At 40.5% G+C, this 26832-nt stretch overlaps 1 protein-coding gene across 1 annotated transcript in view; it reads right to left on the bottom strand.

The window, feature by feature from the left end:
• Positions 1–12068, bottom strand: part of LOC133655731 (protein shisa-9-like) — an 88407-nt gene extending 76339 nt beyond the window's left edge. The window contains exons 1-2 of the mRNA XM_062056158.1: positions 11839–12068; positions 9367–10040 (exon numbers count right to left, since the gene is read on the bottom strand). Coding sequence (XP_061912142.1) covers positions 9367–10040; positions 11839–11907 — 743 coding nt within the window. The 5' untranslated portion in view covers positions 11908–12068. The remainder of the gene's footprint in view (positions 1–9366; positions 10041–11838) is intronic.
• Positions 12069–26832: the final 14764 nt, after the last annotated feature.

Below are 26832 nucleotides of genomic sequence, written 5' to 3'. Positions count from 1 at the left end.
CAGCCCCGTCGGGGTCTTTCCCTCCTGTCAGCTGTCTTTCCAAGCTGTCACAAGGTCTTTCCCTAGTTGTCAGCTGCCCTTTCACAGCAGTCACTGGATTTCTCCAGTTTATCAGTTGAGCTCATAGGACTAGATAGTACAATCCCTCAGATTAATCAGCAGTTAGTGTTGAGTGGGGTGTGGGGGGTTAGGGGAAAAAGCTTCACTGGGGTCTTCAGGTGGGCACCCTCCTTCACTGGTGTTTCGTTGATAGGCCCACGACACCTCCGGAGGGCTCAACGGCGACATCTGGCGTCCCAGGTGTGCCCCCCTCTGCCTTTACCCCTAGATGTCATTTAGCAGCCCAGTTTGGGTCCTTTCTCTTGAACCATATCCATCTGCTACTTTGTTCAGCAGCATCCGACAGCGATTTGACAGCCCGCCGGAAGGCCTGACCTCTCAATCCCATTCCTTTGAGGAGCTTGGTTGTGGACGTAGCAACGAAGCCTCTGCACCCGACTTCAACTGGAAGCACTCGGGCACGCCAGCCGCGCTGCTCTGCCTCGGCTGCTATGTCCGCATACCTCAGTTGTTTGCGCTCATATGCTTCACCAACTGCTGCTTCCCATGGTACAGTTAGTTCAACAATGAACACAGTCTTCTGGGAGGTTGACCACAAGACCAGGTCCGGCCTGAAGCTGGTTGTAATGATTTCAGGCGGGAAGATGAGTTTGTGGTCCAAGTCAACCTGCATTTTCCAGTCCCGGGCAGAGTCCAGAAGGGTTGCCTCCACTCTTGCAGATGGTTTTGGTGGGAGTTGTCCTGCTCTTACAAACTGAGTGGTGATTGAGTGACTAGGGATTGGGGGAGGGAGGGCCTTGTTGTTATTTCTCTTTTCCTCCAGGGTGATCGCCAGCTGTCTCAAGACCTGGTTGTGCCTCCAGGTGTAGCGGCCTTGAGACAAACTGATTTTGCAGCCAGTGAGGATGTGACGGAGTGTTGCAGGGGTTTGACAGAGTGCACAAGAAGGATCTTCTCCAAACCATTGGTTTAAGTTCTTGGGTGTGGGAAGAACATCGTAGGTGGCTCTGATGATGAAGCTGATTTGGCTCCCTTCCATTTCCCAAAGATCCTTCCATGTGAGCTTACGATGCTCCAGGTTTTCCCAGCTAGTCCACTGTCCCTGTTTGGACTGTGCCACTGCTGTTGCACATCTGTCTGCCTCCTCTTGTTGTCGAACCTGATCAACCACCAGCTTTCTCCTCTGGGCTGATGTTGCTTTGTGCCATGTGGGTCGACTAGCCCCAAGTCCAAACCCACCTCTTCCGTGCTGCACTTGTCCCACTATGTCTCCATGCCTGAGAGCAGATTTGGCTTGTTGTACGGCCTCAGATGGGATCCATTTCCTCCCGGTTGTCAGTCTGGGAGCAACCGCTCGGATCACCTCATCTTGAGACTCAGTCAGTGTCATGCTCAGCCTCACCTTGGTGCATTTAAACTCCTCCGTGAGGCTAAAGATGGGCAGTTCCAGGGCACCATAACCATATAGGCCGATGTTACTGAGGCACCGTGGAAGGCCAAGCCACTTCTTGATGTATGCACTGACTGTTCTCTCCAGCTTCTCGACTTTGGACATGGGGATCTCATAGACCGTTAGTGGCCACATCAAACGGGGGAGCAATCCAAACTGTAGGCACCACAGTTTCAACTTGCCAGGAAGTAAGGTCTTGTCAATGCGGGCAAGGCCTTTGATGGTTTCTTCCCTCAGCTGATTGCTCTGGTCCGAGTCTTTGAGACTTGCGTTGTACAATCGCCCTAGACTCTTGACTGGCAGCTCTGACACCAACGGAATGGGAGTATCCTCGATGTAGAACCTCTGGTCCGTGAGTTTCCCCTTGACGATAGATATGCTCCTGGACTTGCTGGGTTTAAACTTCATCCGTGCCCATGAAATGTTGGCATGAAGCTTTCCCAGCAGATGTTTAGTGCATGCAATGGTTGAGGTCAAGGTGGTCATGTCGTCCATGTAGGCACGGATGGGAGGTAGACGCTGTCCCCCTTTCAGACGTTCTCCACCCACAACCCATTTGGAAGCTCGAATTATCACTTCCATTGCCATGGTGAAGGCTAGAGGGGAGATGGTACATCCAGCCATTATTCCCACCTCCAGAGATTGCCATGATGTTGTGTATTCTGTTGTTTTGACACAGAATTGCAGATCACGGAAGTAGTTTTTCACGAGGTTTGTGATGGTATTTGGGATGTGGAAGAAGTTGAAGGCTGTCCAGATGAGAGAATGAGGGACGGATCCAAAAGCATTGGCTAGGTCTAGGAATAAGACGTGCAGGTCTCTTCCTTCCCTCTTGGCAGATTGGATTTGGTGCCATATCATGCTTGTATGCTCCAAGCAGCCTGAGAAACCAGGTATTCCAGCTTTCTGCACGGATGTATCAATCAAGCTGTTTTGCTTCAGGTACGTTGTCATCCTTTTAGCAACGATGCTAAAGAAGACCTTCCCTTCAACGTTTACCAGGTTGATCTGCCGGAATTGATCGATGTTTGAGGCATCTTTTTCCTTTGGGATTAACACTCCCCCAGCTCTGCGCCACACTTTTGGGATGGTTTGCTTCGTCCACATCACCTTCATCTGCCTCCACAGAAAGCGTAAGACATGTATATATATATATACTGTATGTATATATATACTGTATGTATATATATATGTATATATATATACATATATATATACTGTATGTATATATATATATATATATATATATATATATATATATATATATATATATATATATATATATATATATATGTGTATATAAGATATATGTATGTATGTACATATATATGTGTATTTATGTATATACATATGCATGTATGTATTTATATATGTATGTATATACATACAGTATATATGTATATACACATATATGTATATATGTACATATATACATGTATGTAGAGCCTATACGTATATAGCCTATACATACTGTATATGTGTGTGTGTGCGTGTATATATATATATATATATATATATATATATATATATATATATATATATATATATATATATATATATATATATATATATATACATATCTTTTGACAGCCCTAATATATATATTTTAAATCCTTTTTTTTATTACATTTTACACACTTACTGCCACCAACTCTCCCTCTGTCTCGTCACGTATTTGTCTGCCAGTCTGGGTTTCAGTGTAGTTGCACATGCGTCAATTGCGTGTTTGTGTTTGGGGTGTACCAAGTCGACCGGTAGCAAAATACAAACTACCTACTGCCGCATTGTGGTGACAGAAAAGCAAGCCCGAATAAGTTAAGTTAAGTTAAAGTACCAAGGATTGCCACACACACACTAAGTGTGGCGAAATTATTCTCTGCATTTGATCCATCACCCTTGATCACCCCCTGGAGGTGAGGGGAGCAGTGATAGCGGTAAGTAACCACACATTCAAAAACAAGCCCAAAAAAAAACGCTACTTACGGCTCACAAACGTAGTAATTGACTTTAGAAAAGTATTATTATTATTATTTTTATTTTTTTTAGGCTTTTACATCAGCCTTATATGTGCATCTCTAAACAGAACTGTATACTGTATACCAAATTTCTACATTGCCCTTCTTGTGATATAAGTATCATCCATCAATCCATCCATCCATTTTCTACCGCTTATAGTCATTTATTTGGCTGTTTTTTCACCGTACAGATCCTAAATTGTACACTAATTTTAGCTGCTGGAACGGTGCCAGAAGTTTAATTTAAGCGGAGAATCACTTTGGATTTTCACTTCCAAAGCTGAGAGTGCTGGGATTTAAGAGGTGTTAATCATCTTCTGCTGCGCAGCAGCATGAGACGCAGTGACAACAGTAAAGTGAAACATGACACTAGTCTTAAATAAAGGTAAATAAGACAGCATGACAGCGCATTAGTGTTTCTGTAAGAGGAGGCCATATGTACATTTCTGCTTTTTACATCAGCAAGTGCTGAGATGTAGTAGTGTACATGCAGCTTCATGAAGCAGGGATTTCTGTCATCATGCTTAAAAACGAAACGAGCGCGCAGACGGCAGAACCGTAATCTGGGAGAAATTAGTTGCATCTCAATGAGAGGAGGTTAATCTGTTGAGATGGATTTGTGGAAGGCGAGTGTTGATTTGAGAGAGGTTTAGGAATACTGCATAGAAAATATATAGAAACGTCATCCTTTATTAATAATGATGGCGCAATATGAAATTGTGTTTGAAGAGCATGATAAGAGGCAGCAATGAGTGTCAAACTCTTTTTAATTGAGAGCCACATCACGGGTATGGCTGCCCTCAAAGGGCTGCTCTCAAAGGGCTGCTTGTAACACCGAATAATACTAATGTGAAGATTAATGTATACAAATGTGCCTCATGATATTGTTAAACACTTGCCTATGTTATTGATAATTATTGTTTTTACCTACACTGTAAAAAAATATCTGTAGATAATGCGATCAAAAAATTGGCATAATTTTTCTGTAAAAATGTATAAAAAAAAATTCAGTGTATTACCAACAGAGGTGGGAAGAGTAGCCAGAAATTGTACTCAAGTAAGAGTACTGTTACTTCAGAGATGTATTACTCAAGTAAAAGTAAGGAGTAGTCACCCAAATATTTACTACTCAAGTACTGAGTAACTGATGAGTAACCTGTTCGTTTAATGATGACGGCAACAAATAATGCACAAAAACATAAAAATAGCAATGAGCAAATTCAGAGCCAGGAATATCTCTTAAGCAACTAAAACGATAATATATATATATTAAATAATAATACATTAACATAAAAAAAATTAAAGCAAATTGAGCCACAATAACTTAACAGCACCATAGGCTCAGTAGGCAGAGATTACAAAGGAAAATAACAAGTTCGCCTTTACGCAAACCATAAACTGATAGGTGTGGGCTGCACCTTTGAACATTGATTGATTGATTGAAACTTGTATTAGTAGATTGCACAGTACAGTACATATTCCGTACAATTGATCACTAAATGGTAACACCCAAATTAGTTTTTCAACTTGTTTAAGTCGGGGTCCACGTAAATCAATTCATGGTAAACACACTGTGCACTTCTGATTGGTGTTTCTATGCATGTGTGTGTGTGTGTGTGTGTGTGTGTGTGTGTGTGTGTGTGTGTGTGTGTGTGTGTGTGTGTGTGTGTGTGTGTGTGTGTGTGTGTGTGTGTGTGTGTGTGTCTGTGTGTGTCTGTGTGTGTGTCTATGAGGCTGCAGTGCTTTAATAAATGTCCCCACACGATGTACATTTGACAGTGATTCATAGCAGGGAAGCTAACATCAGCCTACGGGGACGGCCAAAATATCTACTAACAATACTTACCGCCATGTGCTTCCTCAAATTTGACGTTGAGTTTATGTAAGCTTAAGCTTGTTGTTTGCCGCATGTGACCGCCTGGCTCTGTTTGATTGGTGAAACGGAGTCAAACGTCACCAGTGACTGCATTTGATTGGTGAAACGCAGGCATGCGATAGATCCTACTTTGAAGGTCTGTCTGACAAACCAAATCAAACAAAGCGTGCATTAACAGATCGATAAAAATCAGTAGCGAGTAGCGAGCTGAATGTAGATAAATGGAGCGGAGTAAAAGTAGCGTTTCTTCTCTATAAATATACTCAAGTAAAAGTAAAAGTATGTTGCATTAAAACTACTCTTAGAAATACAATTTATCCCAAAAGTTACTCAAGTAGATGTAACGGAGTAAATGTAGCGCGTTACTACCCACCTCGGATTACCAATAATAATAAATGAAACAATGGTACCAAATTATGGCCACTGACCTGCCAGATTTTTACCGTAAAATCTACAGTCGTTGTTTTTACAGTGTATTTACTGTAAATGGAAAAACAGTAAATTGTCTTTTTTTACAGTAGAATTCTGGCAACTGACCTGCCAGTTTTTACCGTAAAATCTGTTGTCATTTTTACAGTGTACAATTTGATGGATGTCCTGCTTTGAAATCACAAGTCAGGCAGATCCTGTAGTATTTGTATTTGTATTTGTACTTACATAGTAGTATGTAAGTATTTATTTTTATTTTAACAGCAAAAAAGTTTGGAATGTATGGTCAAATAATATTTGTTGCATTATTACACAGTAGTAGAGGTTAAAAGATATGCAACTGCATGCAGTACATGTATTTATTTTGTCAAAATGGAAATGGGTAGAAAGATAAAGTACTTTATTGACACATATCATTTCCAGGCCAGATGTGGCCCCAGGTCTTGAGTTTTTGACACTTGTGGTTTAGATGTTTGTTCATTTTTCTAGTTAAGTATGAGATCCATGAAAGAAACAACCCTTTTGTGCGAATGAGTGTGAATGACTGTAAATGGGGGAGGGAGGTGTTTTGGGTTGGTGCACTAATTGTAAGTGTATCTTTTGTTTTTTATGTTGATTTAATTAAAAAAAATAAAATACATAAATAAAAATAAATAAAAATATATATATATATTTTATTTTTTTCAAATTCTTGTCCGGCCCGGTACCAATCGATCCACGGACCGGTACCGGGCCGTGGCCCTGTGGTTTGGGGACTACTGAACTATAGCACATACTTTGAGCCAGGCCAATATTAGTGACCTCACAATTCAGGATTTTCACTTCCTGAAAGTGTCCCTTTTACTTTTGGCCGATTTGATCCTAATTGGCGCAGCATCACATCACTTAATGACGGGGATATTCAACTGAAATTTTCGCCGGTCACATTTCCAGAAAGCTAAGAATCAGGAGGCTATTATTCTTATTTTGTATATTCCCAAAGAACAAGCGCCCTCTACTGCAGACATTTTGTCTATTTTGTCAGAGTTACAGAAGTGCTGTGCTGTTTTTAAGGACTAAAAAAGTTAGTCAAAAGATCCTCTCTATAACAGCATTGTAGTGCTTTTGAGAATTTGCTGCAAAAATGTGACATTCTCTCAAGTTTTTTGAACTACTAGTCACCAGTTGAAAATGATAAAAAGAGAGGACCTAAAATGGAACCTTGAGGAACACCACTAGTATAACAAATGACTACTGACTGCATCTGAAGTAAACAAGCTACAGCAACGCGTTAGTTACATAAATCACATTACGATAAAAAATGTGTAACTGCCAAAAAGGAGAGGACTTTAATGGCTGCCTTGGGGAACACCTCTGTTATGTAAATCATAAGTTTGGACCCCAGTGTTTTACGTTTGCTAGCAAGGTTAAAATGTCAATGCAAGGATCTGCCATTGTGTTTACAGTGGTCCAAGTTCCTCTATGCAACAGGAGCATGTTTGTGTTTTTAGGGATTTGCTGCAAAAATGTTTGTCTCCCAAGTATTGAACTGAACTCAGGGGCCGGTATGTTGTCATTCCCTGGGCGGATTTGGCCCCGGTCTGCAAGTTCAATAGCCCTGCTTTATGAACTCACTAACATTTTTTTATATTCAACTGCCAGTTGGAGTCAAAGAAACAACAAAAAGTGTCTACTGCAGCAAAGATAGCCACTGTAGGCTAATTAGTGTTCTTGGAAATGTCTGGTTTATTTTATATATAAGTCATGCTTACAAGCAAAGCGAATGCTACAAAAGGGGGCAAAATGCAAAAGCATGTAGAAAAACAACAGCAAAGGAAAACACACAGACACATAAAAACAAAGAAAAATAGCAAAATTAGAAAAACAGCAAAATGTGCAGCTTTACTGCAGAGTCATTCTCCAAATCAGTGACTTACAAAGAAATTCTAAGTCATGAAGCACAACAACTTAAAGTTCTTTACAGTGCATCCAGAAAGTATTCACAGCACTTCACTTTTTCCACATTTTGTTATGTTACAGCCTTATTCCAAAATGGAATGAATGTATTTGTGTCCTCAAAATTATACACACAATAGTGATAACGTGAAAAAAGTATTTTTAAATGAAATTTGCAAAATTATTAAAAATAATAAACTACATTGCTGCATTCATCTTTCCCTCTATTCTGACTAGTCTCCCAATTCCTGCCAATGAAAAACATCCCCAGAGCATGATGCTGCCACCACCATGCTTCAGTGTAGAGATGGTACTGTCCTGGTGATGAGTGGTGCCTGGTTTCCTCTAAACATGATGCCTGGCATTCACACCAAAGAGTTAAATCTTTGTCTCATCTGACCAGAGAATATTGTTTCTAATGTTCTGAGCGTCTTTCAGGTGCATTTTGGCAAACTGTTTACTAAGAAATGGTTTCTTTCTGGCCACTCTACCATACAGGCTTAAATGGTGGTTTGCTGCAGAGATGGTTGTCCTTCTGGAAGGTTCTCCTCTCTCCACACAGGAATGCTGTAGCTCTGACAGAGTGACCATTAGGTTCTTGGTCACCTCCCTGACTAGACTGAGATGAATGCAGCAATGTACAGAGATATCCTGGATGAAAAACAAAACTTCCCATCCAACCTGATGGAGCTGAGGTGCTGCAAAGAGGAATGGGCAAAACTGCCCAAGGATAGGTGTGCCAAGCTTGTGGCATCATATTCCAAAAGACTTGAGGCTTTAATTGCCGCCAAAGGTAAAAGTATTGAGCAAAGGCTCTGAATACTTATGTACATGTGATTTTAGTTTTGTTTTATAGTTTTAATACATTTCTAAAAAATTTAAAAAATGTTTTTCACATTTTCATTGTGGGAAATTGTCTGTAAAGTATAATTTTAAGGACAAAAATGGAATATTCAATATTAGAATAAGGCTGTAACATAACAAAATGTGGAAAATGTGAAGAGCTGTGAATATTTTCCTGATGCAGTGTAAGCTTAAAAGTCAGGATTAGTTTGTGTTTCTTTCATGGCTATCATGTGTTTTATTTAGGTTGTCCATGGAACTAAAAACAATGAAGCTATTTATTACAGAAATGATTGAAGACACACACACACACACACACACGTACACACACACACACACACACACACACACACACACACACACACACACACACACACACACACACACACACACATGCACTTGTCAGTGGGCCTACATTTTTGCATGCATTTGACTTGGTTGTAAATTGTAAGATCCAATTTTGTTGATACACTAATTTAATTGTTGTGTTAATATTCCATCTTTTGGGGGGGGAATTTCCAACTTTTCAACCATCCTGCAAATTTCCCCAAACACAAAACGCACCATTGCATGCTGGCACAGCTGACAACACTCTCAGCTATATAAATGAGTGGACATCAGCTTTTAGTTTATTTGCAATTTGACCAGTGACCATGTCCACCTATTTGTACAGTTGACATGGTCCCTATCCTCTTCTTTGCTTTAGTTACGCAACACACACCTCTAGCAACACACACACACTTTGTCATGCCACCTACCTGGAGTTGAGGTCAGTATGCGTCGCCCGGGTGGCCACTGCCCCTCCACGACTTTTCTCCAGGCCCAGCTTGGTGAAAATGCCCACCAGGACCATGATGGCCACCACGCCGCAGATGATGTAGACAATGAGGTGCGTGCGGTCCCGCTCCTGGTCCTCCTGGCCCTCGGTGATGGCAGCCACGGGCTTGCCGGTGTTGGCCCAGATGGGCGTGTCGTAGTTGGAGCAGATCCTCTGGTCCAGCCGCTGCTGGCGGAACTGGCAGCAGAAGCGATAGAAGCAGGTACCGCAGCAGTACAGAAAGACACCGGCGTTGCAGTTGAAGGGCGGGTCCCACTGGCCCATCACGTCGTAGTAACCCTGGCAACGGGTCCCGCCGACAGGTGGGCCATCCTCGTCGTCCCCATCCCCGCCGCTCGAGGGAGTGGACAGGCCTGTGTCTTCCTGAAGGGGGTTCTGGGTTGTCTCCACATAGCTGGCAGTAGTCTGGTTGACCAGTGTGGAAGGGACAATGAAGGGGCTGTCTTCTGTTGCCGTTACCGGGGTGACCGACGCATCCTGAGTCAGGGCGGGCTGTGTGATTAGGAAAGAGAGGAAAAAGAGGAAGAAAAGATGGAAGGAGGGCAGAAAGTCCGGTGCCATGCTGCTGGCAGGGCCCTGTGTCCCGTGTCCAGCCTTCATGTCGAGGAAGAAAGGACAAAGGTCAGTGGCCAGAACAATAATTTCAGGCTAAATCCACACAAAAGAGGAGAAGAATAACCTTAGAGGAAAATCTAATTTAAAACATGTGTATGCTCGTACAACACTTAAAACCTTTGGCATATCTGTATGTGGAATTAAATTATGCAATGTGGATTAACCAAAGAAATCAAACAAAGCACCAATATGATTCAGTTTAAGAGACTGTTCAAATTACAAGTTGAGTTGAGTTGAGTTGAGTTTGAGTTTATTTTGAACATGCAAGCAAGTGTTCACAAAGTACACAACAAGAATTATTATGAACATCTTGAACCCTTTTTTTTCTCCTTATTTTTATTGAGACAAATATTATTTATGTATTTAATATGTGTTTGCTTACTATAGTATATTATTTTTTTATTATTTATTTGTTCACTGTTATGCTACAGAGAACAAGGAAATTGGATACAGTTGCTATGGTATGAAAAGGGGTAGGATTAGATAAGCTCTGCTTCTTCCTACTCCTTTTCGGACGTGCTGTAATGAAACAACTGTAAATATGTGATGCATTACATTGTATCGTATGCATGTTCCAAATAAACTGAAACTGAACTGAACTGAACACAAAGACTGGTATTTCAAAATGTATATATTAAAATTCCCACATGAAAACACACAAACTATGTTTTAGCCATCAGAAGCTTAAACAAACTATAATATTAGCATATTTTCAGTTCAGTTCAGTTCAGTTTCAGTTTATTTGGAACATGCATACAATATAATGTAATTTATCACATATTTCCAGTTGTTTCATTACAGCACGTCCAAAAAGGAGTAGGAAGAAGCAGAGATTATTTAATCCTACCCCTTTTCATACCGTAGCAATTTTATCCTATTTCCTTGTTCTCTGTAACTTTGATCTCCTTCTTAATACCATTTTATTGACAGATTAGCAGCTGTAGCCAGGTTTTTAGGATTCCGTTTTTGCCCCATATTTTCAACAAGGGTTTGCTCTGTTTTTTTAAACCATCGCACAAACACATTGCATGAAACAAACGTGTCTGTTAGTCTGCGAATCATTCCACAGAAGATAGTGGCGAAACAAAGACTACAAAGCGTTGGTGACTCAATCTCTGTGCTTTTTTTTATTGAGTACGACTGCTAAAAACGCCACAGAGGGGCCGAAGAAAGTCGCGACTGCGAATTTAAGAAATAACAGCAAAACACGAAGGTAGCGTCCGTGTGGCTCTTTCCTCCCCTCCTCTCTCTCGCGCTCATCACAATACATAATTTTTTTTTTTTTTAAATGACGTACAATTATTTAGTCTTAAATGTATATTTTTGCTCTCGGTTTATATACATTGTGAAAGGGATTAATAGCGAAAGCCGAAGTACCACAGAACTATAAATATGTGCAAAATGAAGTAGACATGGATATTTTGTTTTTGAAAAAAACATATAGTGACATCATTTAGCATCCATCCATCCATTTTCTACCGCTTGCGGGGTCACGGGGGGTGCTGGAGCTTATCTCAGCTGCATTCGGGTGGAAGGCGGGGTACACCCTGGACAAGTCACCACCTCATCGCATGGCCAGCTAATTGTTTGGTTTCCTAATGAAACCAAAGATATGAGACTGTGTACTCATTGTCTCATTATAACAAGGCAGCTTCACTTACAGACGCAATACTCTAAGGAACAGTAAACAAACCAATTACGCAAAAGGCACCTTCAAAATAAGAGTTTGTGATATTTATTTTGAAAGAGTCACAATCAAGCACAAACTTGTTCTCACCTTTTCCGTCAGCTTCTCCTGCAAGCCTTCCCCAAACGTCCAAAGGTTGAAAATGTTCTCTAGAAACATCTGCAAAGTTTACTCAGCAGCATCTCTCCCCCTGGGCTCTCGTCGTCTCCTCTTCATGTGTTCTCCATCCTCAGTCGAGAACCATACGCTCCTCTCCTTGTCCTCCAGAACAAAAGTCCTTGCTCTTCTCTTCTTGCTTGGTCAGTACGAGTCCACAAGACTTCTGCAGAGCTTGTGTGTTGTGTAAGCGCGCATGCACACGTGTGCACATGAGTGTGTGTGAATGTGTGCGTGTGTGTGTGTGTGTGTGAGAGTGTGTGTGTGTTGGGGGATGATGCTACACTGAGCACTGCAACAGTTCAGGAACCAAATGAGATCTCCTCCTCTGTTTACCTCTTGTCAGTGCCAGATAGGCAGAGAGAGGCAGAGGAGAGATAGAGATAGTGTGTATTTGGAGAAGGGGAGGGTGTAAAGTACTGTTAAATTTCAAATATAATTCAGGGGTGCCCAATGTAAAATTCAACCACACTAACTGATGTATTTTGAATAGATACCTCACTTTTCCTCACATTTAGTCAATTTGTAACATTGAAACAAAACTGTGATTCTCAATGCACAGAAAAGAAGAGCAAATCGTTCACTGGGTCGTACCTTTTTATAAAGCGAACACGGTAACATTAGATATGTTTAATACTGGAAACATTGCTCACTTGTCAGCTTCGCCACATTTTCAATGAGAGCTGTTTTTGGGGGGTTTAGTGCAAAACTTTAAACAAAATATTGTAACTTATCAGAAGCGATGAACGTGTTGCCATCACTCTGCCAGACACACAGACAATTCTTGACAACAACAACAACAACAAGGAGATGATTCTGCTTGTATTTAGTGGCAACAGTGAGCCGTTTGTGCACTACACAGCCTATAAAATCTGGGCTTTAAAACTTGATATTGCTACTTTTAACTCTTGTGCTATATTAGGCTGAGATCTGTACTTTGTTTTTATTGCAGCAACACTCGAAGACACATATCACAGACATAAGATTTTGCACAGGAGAGTAGAATGGCACAGAACACACACCGGTCTTACATTGTATGCACATTGCTTTCTTGGGGCTCATACTGAGCTAGCAAAACAAAAAAATGCAATTAAGAGGCTAAAAACACGTAAAAAAGTACTAAAAGCTGACAACAGCTGAACTGTGCTGACTGAATGACCACCAGAGATTGATCAGCCCGCCCACAATGCTCCACAAACCACGTTAAACCCAGATTCCGATCTAACAAAGGTCTTAACTCATTCTCCTTCTATGCCACATCAATATGGAATGCACTCCCAACAGGTGTAAAAGAAAGTGCATCTCTATCCTCCTTCAATATCGCACTAAAAGAACACCTCCAGGCAACTACAACCCTAGACTAACACCCTCCCCCCACCACATCCCACCTCCCCGGATTGTAATTAATCAAATGTAAATAATCAAATGTATATACTTGTTCTTATGCCTTCTGAGCTCACTATGTTCACTGCTCGCTGTACATATCCTATGAAGTCAGACCTACACTGTTACAATGTCAATTTCTCAGATTATATAATTGTTGATGACTGAAGTGCTGATATCAACCAAACCTAACCCCCCGGCCCCAACCCCCTCTATATCCCACCCCCCAGATTGTAAATAATGTAAATAATTCAATGTATATACTCTGATGATTAACTTGTGTGATGACTGTATTATGTTGATAGTATATATTTATACCATGAATTGATTAACGTGGACCCCGACTTAAACAAGTTGAAAAACTTATTTGGGTGTTACCATTTAGTGGTCAATTGTACGGAATATGTACTGTACTGTGCAATCTACTAATAAAAGTCTCAATCAATCAATCAATGCTGCCGGGCACAAAAGGGCTGGGTTGCAGGCACACAATGGGTGGATAAAATGGTCGTAGACTGAGACAAGGTTTGGACAACAAAGTATATTTTATTTGGTCTGTGGTTCGGTAAGTTTGTACATTGAGGCGTTCATAAATTGAGGTTCCACTTTATATACTAACATGAATTCATTCATTCAACTTTTTTTACAAAAAGATAAAATCCAATGTCAAGGACATGAAAGATACAGACATATAATATTTGCATGATATCTGGGGATTCATATAGAGTATTCTGTTCTGTAATACACCAGTGACCAAAGTCTGGCCGATTGGTCATTTACAGCCTGCGACTACCTTGGTAATGCTATGGAGTGCATGAGAAAGTGAAAAGAAAACCATAACTCTCTTTGATCACATGTTCATATGTAGCTGTGTCTCCTTCTTTTAAATATAGAAATAATATATATTTGATTTTAGCATGTTTAAACTAAAGTATAAAACATCCAAGTACCCCCCTTTTCTGTTCTTGGCCGTCAATGAAAAAACTTTAGACTGTCCTGATGTAACACATTATTTTCTTGTAGGAGTGTATGGTATACCGGTACTACTAAAGTTCAGCGGTACCAATGATTTAGAAAAGGTATATAGGAATTTATTGACTATACTAGCATGCTAATGTAAAAAAAAGAAGAATGCAGTTATGCCTCTATATTGATTGATTGATTGAGACTTTTATTAGTAGGTTGCACAGTGAAGTACATATTCCGTACAATTGACCACTAAATGGTAACACCCGAATAAGTTTTTCAACTTGTTTAAGTCGGGGTCCACTTAAATTGATTCATGATACAGATATATACTATCAGATATATACTATCATCATAATACAGTCATCACACAAGATAATCACATTGAATTATTTACATTATTTACAATCCGGGGTGTGGAGGAGGGGGGTTATTGGAACAGTGTAGGTCTGACTTGGTAGGATATGGACAGCAAGTAGTGGACAGAGAGAGAGAGAGAGAGAGAGAGATAGAGAGAGAGAGAGAGAGAGAGAGAGAGAGAGAGAGAGAGAGAGAGAGAGAGAGAGAGAGAGAGAGAGAGAGAGAGAGAGAGAGAGAGAGAGAGAGAGAGAGAGAGAGAGATCAGAAGGCATAAGAAAAAGTATCTACATTTGATTGTTTACATTTGATTATTAACAATCCGGGGAGGGTGTTAGTTTAGGGTTGTATCTGCCTGGAGGTGAACTTTTATTGCGGTTTTGAAGGAAGATAGAGATGCCCTTACTTTTATACCTGTTGGGAGCGCATTCCACATTGCTGTGGCATAGAAAGAGAATGAGTTAAGACCTTTGTTAGTTCGGAATCTGGGTTTAACATGGTTAGTGGAGCTCCCCCTGGTATTGTGGTTATGGCGGTCATTTACGTTAAAGAAGTAGTTTGACATGTACTTCGGTATCAAGGAGGTGTAGCGGATTTTATAGACTAGGCTCAGTGCAAGTTGTTTTACTCTGTCCTCCACCCTGAGCCAGCCCACTTCTAGGAGTGAGGTGGGATCTGGGGTGGAGGTCTAGAAGTAATCTGACTAGCTTGTTCTGGGATGTTTGGAGTTTAGATTTGAGGGTTTTGGAGGTGCTAGGGTACCAGGAGGTGCATGCGTAATCGAAAAAGGGTTGAACGAGAGTTCCCGCCAGAATCCTCATGGTGCTTTTGTTGACCAGAGAGGAGATTCTGTAGAGAAATCTCGTTCGTTGGTTATACTTTTTGATTACCTTGGTTGCCATTTTATCACAGGAAAGATTAGCCTCTAGAATGGAACCTAGGTAGGTGACCTCATATTTCCTGGTGATAACAATGTCACCCACTTTTATAGTGAAGTCATTGACTTTCTTAAGGTTGATGTGGGACCCAAATAGGATGGATTCCGTTTTACCCAAGTGTATGGATAGCTTGTTGTCAGCGAGCCAGGTGCAAGTTCTACAGAGCTCAGCACTGAGGATTTTCTCCACCTGTGACTTGTCCCTGTCTGATACCAGCAAGGCAGAGTCATCCGCAAATAAGAACAATTCACAGTCGAATGCCGATGACAAGTCGTTTATGTATATTAGGAACTGTAAAGGCCCCAATATACTGCCTTGGGGGACTCCACAGCTCACTGAGAGGGGGGGGGGGGGGCACAGTGCCGTTTACCTCTACCACCTGCTCCTCCCCTCCAAGTAAGATTGCACCCAGCTCCATGAGGTTTTGTTAAATCCGATTACTCTGAGCTTATCCAACAGTATAGCGTGGTTAACGGTGTCAAAGGCCTTCTGAAGGTCCAGCATGACCATGCCGCAGTATTTGCCCGCGTCCACTTCATGTTTGATGTGGTCGGTCAGATAGAAAAGGCATGTGTCAGTGGAGTGGTTAGTTCTGAAGCCGGATTGGAATTTGTACATGAGTTTATTAGTGGCAAGGTAACTATCGACCTGTTCATAAACTATTTTCTCCATTACTTTCGAAATATTGAGTGCATTTGGATATATATTTGGATATATATATATATATATATTTGGATATATACATATACACGTGTGTATACAGGTATATATAGACATATACAGTACAGGCCAAACGTTTGGACACACCTTCTCCTCATTCAATGCATTTTCTTTATTTTCACGACTATTTACATTGTACATTGTCACTGAAGGCATTAAAAGTATGAATGAACACATGTGGGGTTTTGTACTTAACAAAAACATGTGAAATAATGTAAAACATGTTTTCTAATCTAGTTTCTTCAAAATAGCCACCCTTTGCTCTGATTACTGCTTTGCACACTCTTGGCAGTCTCTCGGTGAGCTTCAAGCACACCTGTAAAGTAAAAACCATTTCAGGTGACTACCTCTTGAAGCTCATCGAGACAATGCCAAAAGTGTGCAAAAAAGTAATCAGAGCAAAGGGCTATTTTGAAGAAACTACAATATAAAACATGTTTTACATTATTTCAACTTTTTTTGTGTTCATTCATAGTTTTGATGCCTTCAGTGACAATCTACAATGTAAATAGTCATGAAAATAAACAAAACACATTGAATGAGAAGATGTGTCCAAACATTCGGCCTGTACTGTATATGTAATATGATGACGGGTGAATGTGTATTGTGCATATATGTAGTATTACTAGGTATTGAGATATCATAAATGATAGGAATAATGTACATTTCTAAGTGTTCTTCTTCGAACTCTCATTAGTTCCTTTTCTTCGCGTCGGATTAATTCCTTTGAAATATAATTAGCCTCGTGGTAACATTTGAGTCACAGTCATAAAAATATGGCTCTCGGGAAGTTTGAGCCAGTGCTATCTGTGGATCCAAAGATCAAGAGGTGCTGGAATTAACAAGATAGTGTGAGGAAGTTCTACAAGCCAGCTGAATCATCCCTTACAAGACAGGCCCAGATGACCAGAAGCAAGCGGAGGTGGGGAGATGCCAGAGGACCCCTGTGGATCAAAGCTTGCTCTGAACTAAATGTGCTGGGCGGAGAAGGTGCAAGGGATACAGACTCTCTCCTGGGGGCACGCTCGTACTGCAGGGACACTGCCTGAGCAGGATGCTCTGAGGGAGCCGCTCTTGCAGAGACCTTTTTGACAAGACTCTCTGGAGTGGACCAACTGCTTGATTTAGTGGCTGAGATGGTCTCTGTCTTTTTTGATCAGTCAATCACACTGTAAAATAAATATAAGACGATGAAGCTGAAAATTCACACAATAGGGCCAATTTTAGGTGGCGACTTGTCCATGGTGTACCCCGCCTTCTGCCCGACTGCAGCTGGGATAAGCTCCAGCACCCCCCCACTACTCCAATAGGGAAAAGCGGTAGAAAATGGATGGATGGAATCTGAAAATTGACAATGACTTGGTTTCAGAGATTCAACGAACATGTGTAGGAGAAAAGTTCTTCCTATAGGTACTATACTGCCTTTAAAAGATACAGCTACTTGTTTCTTCACGGGCCACGGTGACAATGCTGGCAACACACGCACTCAAAGCACTTGCAAGCAGAAACAGTGTAAATGTAATAATAAAGGTGGAGCTATAAACACTGCTTGAAAACATGGCAAGCTAATATCTAGCTAATGACAATGTCTCTCCGAATTCACTAAGCCTCGCCTTCCTGGCGACAAACAAACTACGTTTCTAACAAGTTTCATCCTTGAAACAAAAGGGCGTGTCTACACAGATATCGATTGTAACTAAACCAATATAGTCGATATTACAATGATTACATCAAGATTTTTTTAATCAAAAAATATTTTTTGTTTTTTTGTTTATGAACTCCGGAAATGCATTCCTGGACAGTTGAGGACTTTAAATATGTCCAATGCATGACCCTGTAACTACTTGGTATCAACCAAAACGTATGTAAAGTATCCAAACAACAGAAGAATGAGTGCTTATTACATTTTAACAGTAGTGTAGATAGAATATGTTAAAACAGAAAATATCCAGATATCAACAGTGAATGAACAAGTAGATGAATAATACATTTTCTACTGCTTGTCCCTCATAATTGTGACAAATTAATACAGTCAGAAATGACACAATATGTTACTACTTACGTCAGCAGCCATATTAGGAGCCTTTGTAACCCTTTTACTTACTTACTACTAAAAGAGAATCAGTATTTAATGACAAAATTGTTCTTTGGTTACAATAATAAATGTATGTTTAATGTATCATAGTTTTTTTTTTGTGTCAAAATAAAGGCAATAATGCCATTGTTGTGGTCCCCTTTATTTTAAAAGGAATCGAAAGACATTTTAGTACCTGTACAATCTATGGGGAAAACCCTACTTTCTTTTGTTATTTCTGCCTGGCAACAACCTTCCTCAACATTACCCTGGCAGTCTTGTAGTATCTAATTGGTGTGTACGCTTGTGTACGTGCGTGTACGTGCGTGTACGTGTGTGTGTTAGTGTGGCAGGCAGAGGACAGCCAACATCTGCTGTGGTCACTCTTGCTCATCGTCTCCTTATCGCTACTCTCGTCCCCGTCTGTTCATGCACGCACACACACTTACACACACTCTCACAAACCTTTCTCTCCTCTTCCGTCTGTTGGCGGCACTTCTTCACCTTCGCTGTACTCCTCATTCACGGATTTTGCAGTAGTTTGTGTGTGTGTGTGTGTGTGTGTGTGTGTGTGTGTGTGTGTGTGTGTGTGTGTGTGTGTGTGTGTGTGTGTGTTCTCTTGTATTTCTACCCTTCTTGAGACATCAACAAGGAAAAGTAGGTACTTGTTAGGACCGAAACCCTGGTCCCAATATGGAAAACCATTGCATCTAATAGAGAATGTCTCATTTGCACCCCTGGTGGTGAAATCTATCCAATTTAGGGTGGTCCCAAAAAGGAGATATTTTTCAAATTGACTCTGTTGCAAGTCTTGTGTATTCTTTGTAACTTGTTTGTGTGTGCTATGGCTATTGAGTTTTTTTTTCCTGGTTTCAGTCTGGACCCTCTCCCCGGGATTCCAGCCTTACACCGAATCTCACCAACACCCCACCCCCACCCCCACCCCACCCCCCTCACACACACACACCAATGTTTAACTGTTTTCCACCTTTTTAAGGAGCACTGGAAGTTGGTCCTGTTCTGTCTCCCTGTAATGTTTGTCTGCTCTTGAGTGGGACTGTGCTGAAGACTGTGTGTCGGTTATAAAAGTGCTCTCTGGTCAACATATGCAATAAGTGTGTGTAAACATTTGAAGTGCTCCCCCTCTGGCCAACGTATGTAATAACAAGTGTGTGTAAGAAATTGAAATGCGCCCCCTTAAGCCAAAATTGATTACAAATAAATAAATAAATATGTATATAGAGACATACTGTAATAACTTGAAGTAAATAATGAAGATTAAAAACCAATAACAAACAAAAAATTAACTAAAAGCTTACCTTTTTTTTATATTTGCATAGTATGTATATACCGTAATTTCCGGACTATAAGCCGCACCTAACTATAAGCCGCACCAGCTAAATTTAGGGGAAAATACAGATTGCTCCATATATAAGCCGCACCCGACTATAAGCCGCAGGGTTTTGATGTGTAATTAGCGTAGTATATAGGGGTTCCTGCTACCACGGAGGGGATTGTCGGGACAGAGATGACTGTTTGGGAACGCAAAGCGTTCCATTTATTAAAAATAAATCTTTCAATCATTCAATCAAACTTTCACATCTTTGACATGGCGAACAGCATTCGTGCAGAGTACAAATAATACAACGGTGCAAAGTAATACAAAGTGCTCGCCTGTACGTTATCAAAATAACCAGCCTACCGGTATATGAAAAGTCAGTCTTTAATCATTGTGTCATCGTCTTCCTCCTGCGTACTAAAACCACCGAAATCCTCTTCGTCGGTGTCGGAGAAGAACAGGCCGTAAATAAGCCGCACCCTTGTATAAGCCGCAGGGACCAGAACGAGGGGGAAAAGTAGCGGCTTATAGTCCGGAAATTACGGTATTAATAAATACAAATCTTTATATATCTAGAAAAGGTGGTCCTAAAGAGGTGGCATTTTTCGGAGGTCTCAAGAAGGTAACAAATACAAGAATGTGTGTGTGTGTGTGTGTGTGTCTGTGTGCGTGTGTGTGTGTGTGTGTGTGTGTGTGTGTGTGTGTGTGTGTGTGTGTGTGTGTGTGTGTGTGTGTGTGTGTGTTACCCTCAACAACATATACAGGTCGTCAGGGTCCAACTGCAGCTTGGACACCCTTCTCTAACAACCACAAACACACACTTTCTCACACAAGCAGATGCCGTTGAGCTCCCCTCCCCCCTCAAAATAAACCACTGCATGAACATTTCTAATGAAATTATAAGTCAGACTGACAGGCAACTTTTTGCTTTTTTTTTGTCACTAATCGCATCTCCCAAAACCCTTTATGTGTCGTCATCTGGAGGAAAACGCTGCACTTCCTCCACCGCTATGCTGTGTGTGTGTGAGAGAGAGAGAGAGAGAAAGAGAGAGGGAAAGTGTAATGGAGAGAGTATAAAGATGTGTGAATGTAGGACAGTGGGGAGGAGGTGGACTGAGAAGAAAGGAAGTTAAGTGGGGGAGGAACAGAGAAGAAGAAATGTTTGGTAGTCGACCAAAGAAAGATGTTTATTAGTTATACTGGGTGGATTGTGCTCATAATTGATAACGATAACACCAAAGCGGAAGGCATACATGATTTGTATTGTAGTTTTCCAACTAGGGGTGTTCCGATCCAATACTGATATCAGATTTTAAAAAAAAGTATGAGATGATTTTGGCTTGCATCTAAAATCTCTGATACAAGCATTCCTGCAGCTGCACAGCCAGTTAACATCTAAATGTCCTCCAATAAGAAAACAAGGTTGGTATTTTCTTGTAATTTAGTGAAGTCATTTACAAAAGGTAAACATGGTAGGCTACTATGAGCTAGCACCTATGCAACAACTATGAACCATGAATTGATTAACGTAGACCCCGACTTAAACAAGTTGAAAAACTTATTCGGGTGTTACCATTTAGTGGTCAATTGTACGGAATATGTACTGTACTGTGCAATCTACTAATAAAAGTTTCAATCAATAAAAGCACACTATAGCACACAAGCTAGACATACGTAATAAGTGTCCTTTATTGAACAATATTGCTGTTTAAAAGAGCACATTTGTCAACAAAACAAGAATCAAATAATTATACGGTCGAGAAGGGATTCCAATGGCCCCATTTAGGTGGATCTGAGAGAGGAAGAGGGGGGTTAATCATTTGCAAGGCAGTCTGCTGAAAATGATGGAAAGAGCCACTCTTCTTAGCAACTGACGCTGTGGTGAAAGTTGTGATTAACACACAACAGGTAACAGTAGAAGAGAAAGGATGGGGGGTACTGTCATGACCTGTCAATTCGAGGTCATGTCTCGTTTAGTTTTTGTTTTTTGGGGGGATTACTTCCTGTTTTACGCTCTTATTTTGTTTCCACGTCATTTTCTGTACGTGTTGGCTTGCAGTGGCTTCACCCCTGCTTGCCAGTGATTAGCGATTGTGCTTTTCACCTGCTACTATTCATCACTTGAGGACTATTCAAGCAATTTTCACATCTTAGTAGGTTGTCTGACACTATTGCTTTCTAGTTGCTGCTTTCACCCGAGGATAACGTGACTTTTTTTTAATTCTAAGTCTCGCTCAGCTTTGTGTTTTTGTATATTTGCACTTTGTTGCTTCACGGACCTTTTCCCTGTGTATTCTGAGTACATTATCCAGCTCCTCTATAAATTTGGCCTTTTTGCATGTTTTTGTGTATTGTGCCACAACTTTTGAGCACCTCCTGTTTGTTATTAAATACTCTTGTCACATCAAGTGCCACTAAGTCATTGCATCTTGGGGTCACGCCACCAACACAAAGAGCTAAACATAACACTATTATCATTTATATACCAAATTACATATCGTGATATACACAAATCACAGGCTACACAATATATAATTATATAGATTTAGGCCATATCACCCATCCCACAGCAACCTGTGCCGCCTTTTCAGGTAACCACCTACAGTTAAGGTAAAATATCTTCAAAAAAATCTAGAAAGTTTGTATCTTTTTTAATTAAGCAATTTTTTTAATTTCTCGCACTGATTAAGAATTACTTGAATTATGTTATGATACACTAAAACAGACATATTGTTTGTCACATAGCACCTAACGTTTTGACTTTAGGACCAATCAATGCCTTTTACCATACTGCATTTTTATTTTGCAAATAATTAAAGCTTTTGCTGCTCTGCTTCTTCAACACATATTCACTCTACAGTGTTTAATAAAATTAATAAAGCATCTGCAAGACTTGCAGCATCACACACATGCATGCATGCGCACGCACGCACACTCACACACAGAGTAACATCACTGTCTAGCATACTGACAGCTGTGTCTCCCAGCTGGTTTGACAGAGGGCAGGGTGTTGTGTGAGGCAATTAGAAGGTCATCTCCCGCGGGACAAAGTGAATGAGCGTATACTTCAACAGGAAGTCCATTGATCAGATGAACATCAGCCTACTGATCTGTGCTTATAGGGTGCAGTCGCAGGAATAAGGCAAATTGCGAGGTAGTCATTTTCTCTCATACGAACATAAAAATCGGCACAGACATGATATAAATATATACAAAATGCGTAATTAACGTTTTGTTCAACTTCTTAATATTTATTTGATTTTGTTCACGCTATAGACTATATTTTTTTCTTATTTTGTTTTTTTTTTGTTCCTCCCACAACTTTTTGGTCATCTATGCATAAGCTATCATCTTCAATTCATTAATACACATTCTCTGTTTTCGTCTCTTTTATTACAAAATGGTGATGCTTAAACACGGTGGTGGCCGACAGGGGCAAACGCATAGCGACGTCCAGCACACACCCGCACCGCCAAAACGCAGGCTACTTAAAAAAAACAAAAAAAACAAGTGCGAGTCAAACGCACAGCCACATCAAAAACACACACAAACCCCCAAAAAACATGCAGCAATGTGCAAAACACACACAAACTGCCAAAATACATGCAATTTCACAGAACACAACACACAAGTGCCGGTCAAATGCGCAACAATGTCCGAAACACAGACAAACCCCCAAAACAATAGAAATGCGGATAAAACACAATGGAACTACGATGAAACTAGAAATTAGCATGCTGCAAAGCCCCAAAGATAGCTGTGGGTAGAAAAGACCTGTGATAGAGCTCCATTCTGCACCGTGGATGTAACAGTCTAATGCTGAAGGAGCTACAAGAATGTCAAACTAATTTTAGCTCAGGGGCCACACACAGGAAAATATATTCCCAAGTGGTGATGATAACTTAAAAATAAAGACAACTTCAGATTGTTTTCTTTGTTGAAAAATAGAACAAGCACAATCTGAAAACATACAAAGCATATTTTTTTGTTTTTTTTACACTTACATGTTGCTGTTCATAGTAGTCTATCTTTATTTGTCGTGATTTATAATTTCTGAATAGATGATGTGATAATGTTCATCAGTCAAATAGGTCTGGCAGAGTTTTAAAATGCTCTCATTGGTGTAAAATTTTAATCTATCAGAAGATGAAATAAATAGTAATATCAAAATCAAATTACAGTATGTTATTAATGTAATTTACTAATTTTCCTCAACTGATGTACTAACATCATGTGGTTTGTTCTGTACATATGTAGCAATATCTACAACAAAACATGTTTTTTTTAAACTCTTTTCATGAATCACACATGAAGTTAGAAGGGGATACATGTTATTTCAGCATATTTATGTGCCCCCAGATAATGTGTCCCCAGTCCTCTATCTTAACGGGGCATATAGCTCCGCCCCCTCTGAAGTCATGCGCACTCTTGCGGCAGGGGATACGAAGAAGGGGATACAAAGAATTGCTATTGCGACATTGGACACATTTAAAAGAGCAGTTTCTTTCATTCAAAAATGTCAGCAAATTTTTTACCCACACAGCAGAAGACTCCTATACGGATCCGCCTTCAAGTCGCCCAACCCGCGTTACTGTCACATTCGTTTTGGCTCCGCCTAGAGGATACAGCTCCGCCTCTGAAAATTGTACGGTCAGACAGCTGATCCTGAGCAGACCCGTGTCTGATTCGCATACGCGGACGCGACAAACTAAACCGGCGCGCACCGCCTAGAGTTATAGGCTCCGCCTACGCGCGCTGAGCCGACCAATGTCTGCACCCGCAGACGTGGACGCGCCTACTAGCGTGTACGCGCATGAGCCAAGATCATCATTTCTGGACTTTCTTTGCTGGAACACGAACGTAAGTATAGATTTATTGATTTATTGCTACATTCGCAGTAAAGATCGGCCTTTGTGTTTCCATCATCATTTATGTATGATATATAGCTCGGTTGGTAGAGCGGCCGTGCCAGCAACTTGAGGGTTGCAGGTTCGATCCCCGCTTCCGCCATCCTAGTCACTGCCGTTGTGTCCTTGGGCAAGACACTTTACCCACCTGCTCCCAGTGCCACACACACTGGTTTGAATGTAACTTAGATATTGGGTTTCACAATGTAAAGCGCTTTGAGTCACTTGAGAAAAAGCGCTATATAAATGTAATTCACTTCACTTCACTAATTCACATTGTAATGACGTTGTTTGATATTAGGACTAGCAGTAAAACTTTATATTCTGTAAAAAAAGGCTATTTTATTTCCAGCGCCGCCTCCCAGAATGCTTTGCATGGGGACGTGCGTCTGACGTCACATATCCAGAAAATTCGAAATGGCTGCACGCGGTAGGTGAGGCCCGAGCGAAGAAAAGTGGAAAAGAGTGTTATTCGTCAAAAAACCCACACAACGACGGTCATTTTTTCGCCGTGCTATTGTAAAATTGTCTTTTATCTGTGTTTTGTGTTCCGGGGGACCCCGACTCCAGAATTTGAAAGTTTCGCGCGTGAAGCTGGTGAGTAACGTTCAATATAGTTAACTTAGGCTATCTTTTGTTAGACGCTGTGAATGTGTGTAGGTTACATGCTACGATATTCCACATATTTCCAACTGCTTGAAACGAAAGCGTATTACTTTATTGTCAGTGTTGTTTAGGCCCAGGTCGCTAACGTTACTTCGTTAGTCAACAACGTAACGTTAACGGAGTGGAAACAGACGTTCTTTGCTATTAATATGAGTGTGTATTATTTCTTTCTTTGTTCTTTAGTGGAGCTCGAGATCCTGTTTACTGTGGACTAGCTGTGTGTGACGCCTTGTTGTTTTTGTTTCCATTCCAAAAAAAAAAGGTATGTCTATTATGTGTTTTTTGGCATAGTTAATTGTAGAAAAAAATATAAAATGAGGTGATGTGAGTGGGAAAAATTGCTGCACATATTAAGGATCCTTTTTCTTGATCTATATTTTTGTTATTTGCTGATGTATATATTTTATATACTGTTTTTTATTTAATTAATTTATTAGAGACTATTTTATGCTTTATTTACCTTTTTTTATTATTATTATTTTATTTACTATTATTATTTCCACATGTAATCATAAATAATTGATCATATTAGTACATTGTTTGATTGCTTTGCTTAATCCATTCCATAATTTAATTCCACATACTGATATACTGAAGGTCTTAAATGTTGTACGTGCGTACAAATGTTTTAAATGACATTTCTCTCTAAGATTATTTTTCTCCTCTTTTTTTGAGAAGAATTGTTGTATATTCTTGGGTAGCAGGTTATAGTTTGCTTTGTTTATAATTTTAGCTGTTTGCAAATTCACTATGTCGTGGAATTTCAGTTCGTTGCTTCAGTAGAAGCATTTAAGTCCCATCTTAAAACTCATTTGTATAATCTGGCCTTTAAATAGACCCCCCTTTTTAGACCAGTTGATCTGCCGTTTCTTTTCTTCTCTCCTCTTCTCCCCTGTCCCTTGCGAGGGGGAGTTGCATAGGTCCGGTGGCCATGGATGAAGTGCTGGCTGTCCAGAGTCGGGACCCCGGGTGTACCACTAGCCTGTGCATCGGTTGGGGACATCTCTGCGCTGCTGACCCGTCTCCGCTCGGGATGGTTTCCTGCTGGCCCCACTATGGACTGGACTCTCGCTGATGTGTTCGATCCACTGTGGACTGGACTTTCACAATATTATGTCAGACCCACTCGACATCCATTGCTTTCGGTCTCCCCTAGAGGGAGGGGGGGGGGTTACCCACATATGCAGTCCTCTCCAGGGTTTCTCATAGTCATTCACCGACGTCCCACTGGGGTGAGTTTTTCCTTGCCCGTATGTGGGCTCTGTACCGAGGATGTCGTTGTGGCTTGTGCAGCCCTTGAGACACTTGTGATTTAGGGCTATATAAATAAACATTGATTGATTGATTGATATCTTTGATTAAAAAAATAAAAGATTTGTGTGTTGTCTATATCCAACATTATATATTATTCTAACTGATCTTTTTTGTAACGCCGTTAATGAATGAAGTGTACTTTTGTAATTATTTCCCCATATTTCTACACAATAACTCAGATATGTAACACTAGTGAACAGTAGAGAATATGAAGTGATTTTTTGTCTAGAACATGTTTTGCTTTATTCATTATTGACGTGTTTC

This window comes from Entelurus aequoreus, linkage group LG08 (genome assembly GCF_033978785.1).
Source record: "Entelurus aequoreus isolate RoL-2023_Sb linkage group LG08, RoL_Eaeq_v1.1, whole genome shotgun sequence".
Lineage (NCBI taxonomy): Eukaryota > Metazoa > Chordata > Actinopteri > Syngnathiformes > Syngnathidae > Entelurus > Entelurus aequoreus.
The sequence above is the reverse complement of the archived record's forward strand: the minus strand, read 5'-3'. Positions and strand labels throughout refer to the sequence as shown.